At 38.4% G+C, this 11,068-nt stretch overlaps 1 protein-coding gene across 1 annotated transcript; it reads left to right on the top strand.

Moving 5' to 3' along the window:
- Positions 1-3,356: 3,356 nt before the first annotated feature.
- Positions 3,357-5,850, top strand: LOC306754951 (ninjurin-1; the record flags this gene model as incomplete). Its single annotated transcript, XM_079239129.1, has 2 exons — positions 3,357-3,549; positions 5,708-5,850. The coding sequence occupies 2 exons, from the start codon at positions 3,357-3,359 to the stop codon at positions 5,848-5,850; spliced, it is 336 nt and encodes a 111-aa protein (XP_079095255.1).
- Between the last annotated feature and the right edge of the window lie 5,218 nt (positions 5,851-11,068).

Raw genomic sequence — 11,068 nt, forward strand, 5'->3', positions numbered from 1 at the left:
GTAGAGCAAAAATGTGTTTAATTCTTTAAGTGCCATCGCTGGATGAACCTTGTTCTGAAACAGACATGTTTGCTTTGCTCTGTGTAAGGCTGTAAAACTAAAAGCTCTATAGAGAATCATGGAAATTAGATTTACAGTTGGGTCGATCTTCATCTGGAGGGCAGCCAGAGTTTGAGGTGAGTGAGAAGAGAGGCCTGCTGATGCAACATGATGGATGGAAAGCAAAGAAGTGCTTATGAGGGGATGGGGGGAGGGAGGAAAGACCCATCCATCGAGTCGCAGAGTTAATTTGGTCTTTCAACAACTTGCTCAATTAACTAAATAGTGCATGCAGAATCCTGGAATTTCTTAAGTGCTTCACATTATTGCTGAAAAGAGCCTTCTACATGTGAGAGGCAGAGCTTAGTGGTACAAAGCCATAGCTGCAGCATTGTCTATCTGTATCTGACACTGGGGCATTTAGCTAAAGGTGCCATAATCTGTGTGACAACGTGGGAAAAGGTGTAGGATTAGGTAAACCAGCAAAATGAGTTCAATTCTTCTCCTGGGAAGTCAGACAAAACTTTTTGTGGCCCCTGAATGCAGATTTGATTCAATTTAAGGCAAAGGTTTAATCTCAACATTCCCACTACTGTGCAAAGCAAGTGTCTCGGTGGAGCAGGCGAGTTATGTGATTGTAAAGTAGCAAGCTAAATTCATTGCTCTACCTTAAAGTGATTCTCTTCAGGTCACCCTTTAAACACTCTTTAAAAGTCTCAACCCTATTCTTTCTCATGCACAGCCTCGACAACATGAATGATATCTGATCTGATTCTACAGAAAGCAGGACATGTTAAATATTATTACATGAATCCATCTGTTATTCCATGGTGAGGCACAGCTGAGAGTTTAAACTCATTGAAACAACTTTTTTTTTTTTTTTTTTTTTTTTAATCCCTCCCTGGTCTCCTTCCCAACTCTCATCTCCCTCACCATCTCTTCCTTCGGCGCGTTCTCCCCTGTGTCTGATTCTGATAAGAAATGCAGCATGAATAATTAATCAGAAAGCATTGAAACTTAGATCCACAACAGAGCAATCGACTTAACGAGAGCCGTCTTTTGTTTTACATAAAGGTAGTTTTGGATTAGCTTGCCAGTCAATAAGCATTAGTTTCCATGGGAATAGAAATTTATACAGATATGCAAATATTTTTTTATTTTTTTATTTTTTATTTTTAGAAAAAAAGAACTCCTGACTTATCATCTTTTAATTTAAGTTTTTTCTTCCTTAGTTTTATTATGTTTCATGGCTAGACAGTTGGCCTGACTGATCTGGTGAACCTGAAGTCTCAACCCTGAATTCACATGAACAGGTTATTATATTAATGGGTGATTTAAAAAAAAAAAAGTCAGCTGCTGTGTTTCTAGACACAGTGACTCCATGTTTCCAACCTGTGATCTCACAACAGGCATTATCTCACTGTGGTCTGTTGACTCGGGGATAAAAGGCTGCCTTTGAAAAGTCTGTGTCAGTGTTTGAGAACAGAATGGATGAACCCAACACGTCATGGCAGAGTTGTATTTGTGGCATTTGTCCCAAATCACAGTCATAAGGTCACTACGCGGCACCGCTCTTCGGTGGCAGGGAAACATGTTTTGAGGAGTCGTGATGAGTCGCAGTATGAAGCATTTTGGAGAAAGCCAGTATATGTGTGTGTGTGTGTGTTTTAAAGGTTTATTGGATATTTTCAGGATGCCTAAACCATGAAGCCAGATTATAAACACTAAACTAAAGAGTACACTGCCAGATGAAGAACTTGGCTTGTCACACATATAATCCACGTCCTAAAAAGCGATTGCTTATTAAGAGAATTAAGCTTCTCTGGTACTGAAATAAAATGCATCATCATAATTGCTGCAGCATAGCTCCAGTTCTTTTCTAACCCCAACAACCACACCCTCCGTTCAGCATGTACTTCCCCATAAACATCAACTTAACCCATGCCAGCTGATTACTGTGAATATCCTAAAGACACTGTAATTCAACTGTAGCCTATTCTGTTGCAAATTAGAGGGTACAGCTCCTCTTTTCTCTTTTCTTGTCTTGGTCGCTGCAGCAGAGGGAAGACAGCTCATAGCAACTCAGTGGTTTGTGTAATCTCTGACAAACTATGTTCTGTACAGCTGCAGGGTCATGTTTTGAGAAAAAAGGGAGGTTTTGGTGCACAGGAAGAGGCTCTTGATGATTGCATGGTCACAGAAAGTGTTAATCGTATAGGGCTTTGGCCTCGACACCATTCAGTTTTCTGATACAGTGCTTGGGTATAAGCCAGGCATCATTAAACAGCATGGCTGAGTGGATTCAGCAGAAATGATCCAAATGAAAATGTATCCTCATTGTTTCAGAAGGGAGATATTTCTTATTCACCATCAAGTAAACTATTTCTCCAGTACTTGCTGCTCCTAGTGCATGATTTACTCCATAACCGTCCAGAGTCCACTGGGATAGAGTGGACACACACACACACACGTAAAAAAATAAACAAGCTAATCATGTGTTACATAATCATCACCCACACAATAATCAATCCATTGTAAAACTGGGGTTTTCTTTTATCTTTTTTTGTACTATTTACTGATCATTCATAGAGAAGATATGATATTCTAAATAGAGTAGTAACATGATAAATGATCTGCAATGCTCACACTTTCCTGCCTGCTTAATGTAGCTATAGCAAAGATAAAATATTGCTAAATAAGTGAACTCTTTCATAAAAAGAGTTTTGGATCTTTTTGAGTCCATCAGACTCTGTAATTATTCATAAAAAAAACTGGGATGTATGTGACTTAAAGGGCCACCTCGTGACTCCACACTACAGCATGATTACAGGCGGAGGACAGTCAGTCATCGCAGCTTTGATTTGTAAAGTCAACAAATTGTGGAAGAGTTGAGTAACGGTAAATGGTGCACTATGCCCAAAGGTCACAGTAACTTTTAAAAATACAGTGTGTTCATTTGAAGCTGTAGACACAGACTGCACATGCTGACTTGTTCAGGATTCATTTCTAATGTTATGCTTTCAAGGGTCACTCCTCAGTAATGGCTGCTTGTGCTAATTATCTCAGAATGGCAAACAGATCCTCACCATCAGTGCACAGGAAGCACAAAATTACTGCTAGTCTCATCAACATACAGCTTTGTTCAGCTGGGAGAAAGAAAGGAAAAAAAACAAAACAGCACAGTATGCTATGTTTTTCTGTTTATTTCCAGGCATTCTTCTCTCAGACATTATCTCAAAACCATAAATATTTTTTTTTCTTTTCCCCTGCAGGCCACCCATCCAGATGCTCAGCCCAGTGGACCAGACCTTCTCAACATGAACCACTATGCCAATAAGAAGAGTGCAGCTGAGAGCATGCTGGATGTGGCTCTGCTGATGGCCAATGCATCCCAATTAAAGGCCATGCTGGATCAGGGACCAAACATCTCCTTTTACACCCCCACTGTCACCCTAATCAGCATCTCTCTCTGCCTGCAGATCACAGTTGGGATCCTGCTTATCTTCATAGGTGAGAAAATGACAGGAGCCTGAGTTCTTGCTTTTAGTTTCCCTTATTTCTCCCTAGATTTATATTTGATCCCCTTCACACTGTTCCTCAGCGAGCTCCATGTCTGCCGTTTGTCAGCTTTTGCTTGACAATGAATCCGCTTCACAAGCCGTCTGCTGAAAAACAACCCATTACCAACTGGACTCTTGCTGTAACCATGGTAACAAGGTCAGGGTTCACAAGGTTTTAGTTTGTCAGCACGTATGGGAGTCAATGGAGGTAGGGCGCTTCAATTCTCTGGAGTGTGCGTGTTAAAACATGTCAATGTGTGTCCATGAATGTGTTTGAATCAACAGAAGTTACTGAAAAAAAAAAGAATGAATGAACTATGAGAATGCCATTTTTTCATTCACTCAGAGATATGAAGGTTTTCAGCTTCTAACAGTCACATAGCAACGGGGATGAGTAGCAATGCAGATTAAGTTTTTTTTCTTTTCTTTTTTTTTGACAGGGTGGACAACAGGTTTGTGAACTTTAGTCAGATCAGACTGAATCACTTCGGCTAAATCAGGATGAGTAAATACAGGGAGGTATCTAGTTGTTATCCACATCTGACGAAATGGCTTTAACCCCCCCTCTCTGAATCTGTGAAAGTTATATCCTAAAAATAAGTTTTAAAAAAGGGCAAGACCAAATGAATGTTTTGATCTATTTTTCCTAAATTTATACAAAAGGCGTACAATGTATCTTCAGTTTGCATATTTGGACTGTAACAGAATGGAAAAACTGTCATTCATGATTATTATATTCAGGATAGTAATTTAAATTGTTGCATACTTTTAATCATCATGGAAAAGTTAGTAAAATGCTAGTCCACTCCAAGCAGCCCCCCACCCCCTCTTGTTCACACCAGTATATCACAATCCCCTCGTCACCCTTTTTATTCGTTTTCTTTAATTGTTGTGAACTCTGTTGCCCTCCATCCCCTCATCCCTCCCTCTCCTCCCTCCTCCATGGATGCAGCTCCGTCTAATAGAGGCAGTGGTGCGTGATGTGAGTGGCCTACATACCACTCCCACAACCCTACTCCAGCCCCCGCCCAAGCAGTTCAGACACACACACACAGTCAGGCGGGGTCTCTGCACCATTTGACCTTGGGTAATCGTCTACAAATACACATGTTCTCACACGCACGCACACGCACACCCTCTACTGCTACAAACACTCACTTCCAGGAACACATGTTTATCTGAGTGTTATTCACAGGCCAGTCCCGGTGATAATGAAGATGACAACATTGTTATGTCATTGTCTCAGTGTCAGTTTGCTGTTTTTGTGTCCATTTGTTTCAGTCTTGTTCTTTAAAAAGCACACATGAAATGAAGCTGTGCGACTTATCAGTTTCCGTATTACTGTTTTTTCAGTCTGCTTCGAATCTGTTGCCTAATTTATTTTTTGTCTGTGGGACTTTATCGGATTTAAAATCTGAAATTCATTCAGCATACTTTTTTTTTTTTTAACGTTTTCTTAATGGAATTGTGTCATGTGTTTGCTTCATTATTTGTTAAATACAGCTTATTCCTATTTTGCACCACTTTGTTAATTCAGGGCCACAGGGAAGGTGCAGTTTATGCTAGAAATTAGCAGGGTACACCCTGGTCACAGGTCACCAGTACATCTCAGGACCTTCATAGACAGACTAACAGCTCACACTCACTCCTAGGGAGAAATTAGACCAGTTAACCTAACATGCATGTCTTTGGAGCCAAGGCTTTAACCTGCAACCTTCTTGCTATGAGGCAGCACTGCTAACCATCATACCAGTGTGTGTGTATTGAAAACATAAATAACACACAAAATGTTAAAAAAAAAAAAAAAACAGTCTAGAGTACCTATATATATATATATATATATATATATATATATATATATATATATATATATATATATATATATATATATATATATATATATATATATATAATATGAATGATTTTCTCTTATCACTTACATAAATAAACTCTGAAATGAACCTGAACCAAGTAAGTAGATTTGTGGTTGACAGTACATCAGAATGAATTGGCTTTAGCCCCTAAACAAATTAAACAGCTACGGATTTGACATTTGCTGAGTTCATGTTTTTTTGTTATAATGTTGTGTTTCCTGGCTTTGTCCACAGTCCGATGGAACCTGAACGATGAGCAAAAACACTGGAAGCTGAACCTGATGGAAAACTTAGCCACATCCCTGGTTTTTATCATAGTGGTGGTCAATGTCTTCATCACAGCTTTTGGAGTTCACCGACCGAACCGTAGCGACTGACCAAACCACATGGATATTCACGTATATCACTACCCACATATTTGTAAAGTATAGGGAAGAAGGAAGTGTCTTAATAAAGATTAGACCTTGCCATTGATGTGGGACCTTATTGGAAGGATTGAAGATATTTTAAGTTGACGATGAAGACCATGACAGCATGTGTGCTTTATTTTCCTGCTCATCACATCATTCAGTGACTCACAGTGCTTTGTGGTTCACATTACTACGGTGGATCTAAGAACTGGACAGGAAATCAGCTGCAGCAGATGATGAACCCTTTCCAAAGCTCAGACCTCAACATTATTAAAGCAATCTTGGATCATCTTGGCAGAAAATGTAAAAAAAACAAAAAAGCACTCAGCATCTAAAGGAGAATTACTGGAGAATTACTCCTGAAGAGTACTGCTCTTCAGTACCTACTCCTGAAGAGAAGTAGGTCTTATTGCAAATGATGGCTTTCAAGTTTAAGTCTGTTAGAAACAATTTATTTTTTGCTTTATATAGTTAATTTCCATCCATTTTTGTTTGCATATTTCAGAAAATCACTGCATCTATTTTCATTTTCAAGCTAAATATAACAAAAGGAGGGGCGGCTCTAGATTTTTGCATATCACACTTCTTCTGCTCTTTTTTTTTTTTTTTTACTGTACCCTTTAGGGTCCTGATCTGCCATCTGGAAAAGATAAATGTGCAGTGACGATGATGAAATTCTTTTTTTTTCATTGTGGAAAAAAACCTGTTTGAGCCATCTTTACCAACTGGTTTGGGGATGTAAGACCCAAACTAAGTGTTACAACACTATTGTTTCAAATTTCAACCTTTTCACTGTTGAAATGTTATTAAATTAAATCTAGAAAATTTGCTAAAAAATTTTTTTTTGTTATTTTTGTCCAAAACAAACAGAAAAATGCAGAGAAACATTTTTCTCTGGTCTTTTTCTAAATGTGAACATTAAGTTGTTAAAAAAGACATTTTCCTTCCCCTCTCATTGTGCATTTTGCTCTCAAAGACCTCCATGTGGTCAGCATGTTTTAGGTCCTGTCCTCTACGAACCTGGCCCTCACAACTCCCCTACCTGACCTAGAAACACAAGGTCCAGGCCCTCACAGAAGTTTCCAGCAGAAACAAACAAATTCCAGCCACTGTTCATTTACCAGAAAATCATTGTCCTGCTGTGCTGCACATCCAGTGGGAACACAGAGAACCTGACAGAAACAGCCATGGTGGCAAACAGGTCTGGCACACTGAGACTGATTTGTTCCTGGTTGACAAACAGGAAAGTGGAGATCAACTCATGTGACCTCATAGTGTCTGTTTCCTCTGCTGTCCTACAGTGACCCCAAGCACTGGCCAGACATGTATGCTCGCTCTTGCACACGAAACTGAACAGTTTGATTTTTAATTGCACTGATGATGCTGGAGCAGCATGAAATGTAATTTTCCAGACGACTCATATTCAATAGATCCCGACCTACCGCTGCTGACACATCTGTCCAGCAGGCATTGTGCCCAAAATTTAATTCTAACAATGTTAGGTTTGCCATGATGTCTCTGCAATAAGCAAGAATAGACTGTCTGTAGCTCTCTGCGCTGGCAACATTTGGTGAGTCAGTACAGCTCAGACCCCAACACTGCTTATTAAAACAAACCTTTATAAGACAATGTTTCAGCTATATCCCTGAAACCACAATTGGAACTAAAGTTCATGATCATTTTATACACTTTGATGTTTCTAATATAAGATTTTAAAATATGTTTGAGTCGGTTTTATATAAGTATCATTCAAGTACGTGAACAATATTGTGTATGCAGTCATGAGTTCTGCAATATGACTGTGACAAAGCACTTTTGAGATGACAAAGCAACCTCATAATTTAACCTTTTCCTCCTCCACAACTATCCCTGGTAACCGTGGAAACAAACTTCGCCATTTGCTAAGGCATATATATATATATATATATATATATATATATATATATATATATATATATATATATATATATATATATATATATATATATATATATACACACACACACACACACACACACACACATTATGTATATCTATGGTGCCTGCTGTTCCGGCTCCATCCCCAGTCTTGGCGTTAAACAAAGTGACTCTGTGGGGGTCGAAGATCAGAGGATGGTGATGATCAAGGAGTTTCAGCTCTTGTGAGGGAAGATTTTTTTTTAGTGGCTCTCTTGTTGTGATGTGGATGCCAATTCAAACTCAACCATCACTCATAGTGACATTTGTATACTGCTTCAGCACCTCCCCATCCCTCCTTCTTCTCCCAGACTCTACTATTTCATCTGTTGCTCTCTTTGCAGGAAATTCAGAGGCAAAAAAAAAGTATGGCAAATCTCTTGAGATCACATGCTTACACTCCCCTCCACATCCTTGGTTGGGCCACAGCTACATAAGATTAATAGTGACAAGTGTTTTTAATGTACCCATTGTGTAGATGAATCTTTCTAGAGCAGATGCATTAACAGCTTTTGAAACAGCATTTTTTTCTGTTAACTTTACTCATTCAATTATTCTGGCATCATTAATTAGGACGGGTGGTCTGTTTCCTGATTATCATTGAAATAGCCCTCCAGAACATTTTCCATTTTCCTTGTTTCCTGTCCTTGTGTTCTGTATGAGAAAACAGCGCCCTCTAGTGTTCATGACGATACTCAACTGGCGATTTAAACGCTTTATTATCCTTCATTAAGTGAAAAAGAGTAAACATCACCTGACAAACTACTGTAAAAAAGATATGTCTCTTTATAACAAAAAAATAATAAAGTGTGCATTATTCAATATGAATGAAAACAGATGTGTTCTTTGCAATACCACACAAAAAAGATGCAAACCCAGGTAATGTTTCTTTTTTGTTTTATTTGAGCAAAAATATAACATTTGCATATTGCACTTTATACAGAGATTTTCAACAGTCTATGCATGAAATGATTACAAGGCACAAGGGGAAACGTCAAGGTGTTATTGTGCATTTAAGAAACTGTATATCAGGAAACGTAGCGCTGTAACATTCAAATGACTGTGGATTGACTGCAAACTGACAATCAGTCACACAGATGCCTACACCTCTTATTTCAGTTTAATTTCCCAGGGTTTAAAAACTTATTACCAATATATTTTATTTGTAGTCATGTGAGAAACAATGTCCTGATTTTAGCTCAAAAAGGTTTATGTATCAGGACAATAAAAAAAAAAAAGGCAGAAGAAATGTGTGGAAAACTGAATAACCAATTATCCAATAGAAAAAACTAGTAGTAATAACCTGAAGTAAATATTTCCTGTTAAATTAATCAGCCTCTCATGTCTTTGTGGAGGAATATCACAAACATTACCTTCGTAACTGTGGACTGTGAGTATTGGGTTATGTGAAGCCTTTTTAGGGCCCCACAACAGTATTTCAATCAGAATATGGTCTGGACTTTTACTGGGCCATTGCAAATACCTTGATTCTTTGTACCTATTTTTGTGCATTTCCTTCTGTGGTTGTAATAACTGACCTAATGTCAGCCAAGCTTTTCCTTTCAGACAATTTTGACTCCAGCATGTGGTGGTGTTTGGAAGAGTGCATAAAAAATGCTATGTTGGGCTGGTTCCACCTGTTATGATGCTGTGGATTATGGCTGAAGATCTCCGTATGGGTCTCATCAGTCAAGAGGACATTGGTCCACAAGGTTTATGATTTGTTGAGAAATGACTTTGCACTTTGGTGCTGTCTTCTTATTTTTTTTTAGCAAGATTTCCCTTGGCAACCTTCCAAACAAGCCATAATTGTTCAGTCTTTCTCTAATCGAACAATTATGGCTTATTTGGAAGTTAAGAAATTTCAGATTTAATATGCTGAGGCCTAAACGCTCCCAAACTTTCAGAGGTCGGTCAATCAAGTGCATTTGATTAATGCTCCCGCCTGCTAAATAACCTTCTTCATTCCGACTGAAGCATGGAGGGTGGACTTACTTTTCCACACAATGACTCTGCATTTAGGCTTTGTCTTTGAGATAATAACAATACAAACTGCGTGGTGTAAAATGTCAGGTTTATCTGAGACTGTATTTACCCAATACCAAGAGCTGGTAAGAGCCATCAGATATTATTATGTCCTGATATATAAGCCCGTAGAACTAAAACAGGTTGTACTTTCTTTTTCACATAACTTTAACTGCTAGTCGAATTATCAGGAAGAAAATGTTCTAGCTCTTCATGTTTCAGCCCTTAGCAGACCATTAAAAACAGAAATCGTTGGGTTCTGACAGTGATAACGCAAAAACTGAAAGACTTAAGTTAAGAGAAGTTCTTCCCAAGTGTCTCTAATCTGCATCATCAGTGCAAAATTTTAGATTTGAAAACATTTTTAAAACTGGCTCTGATTTCCACCCAACAAAACTTTAAAGGTGACGTGTGAGACAATGGAAATTTAACACATCATTAAGACTGTGTCAATTAGTATCTAACAACCTTTTGTTCTCTTCCAATGTGCTTTTTATATCTATCTGCTGTGGGTACGCACATACGCTGCCATATTTGTGCCACCGTTTTACTACGGTGTCTCTGAATGGACAAACAACTCAAAACAAAACAACAAAGTGCACCTTTTGGGATAAGAAACGCCTCAAAAGGCACATAGAAGAAGACACAATACATGGGCACATTTCTGAAGTAGTTCATGGTTAGTGCTGTCACCTGAGGCCACTGGATCATCTCATGGATGAAAATGTGTTTATGTCCGGTAGAATTTTAGCCACCATCCATTCATATCTGTGCCTGGCATACAGAGTCTTTTCTATGTCCATCTTCATCATTAGATGTTAGTCGTTCTTTGTCACAATGGGCCTTAAAATCTGAGTAAATAACAGGCTTACAGTAGTTAGTCACTGTTACCAATGTTACTCAAATGCTCTTAAAACTTTTAGCTTCAGGTCTACCAGTTTGGTTGCAAAGGAAATATGCATAATAATAATAATATTTTAGCAATTTCTGTCATAGTATAACTGGTGGTCTATTTAGGCTTAATGTTGCATGCTTTTGGAATAAAAAACAGTTTTAGTTGCATTTTTTAAAACAAACACAGCCAGACTTGACATAGGCTCCATCAGAGAGGGGGATATTAAATTATTTTGGCACAGCAAAGAGGCGAGTTTCACAGCTTTGTTCTTCTCAAAGGACTACATCTGTTGCTTTTCAGCAACTTAAT

This window comes from Telmatherina bonti, assembly GCF_933228915.1.
Source record: "Telmatherina bonti genome assembly, chromosome: 4".
Classification (NCBI taxonomy): Eukaryota; Metazoa; Chordata; class Actinopteri; order Atheriniformes; family Telmatherinidae; genus Telmatherina; species Telmatherina bonti.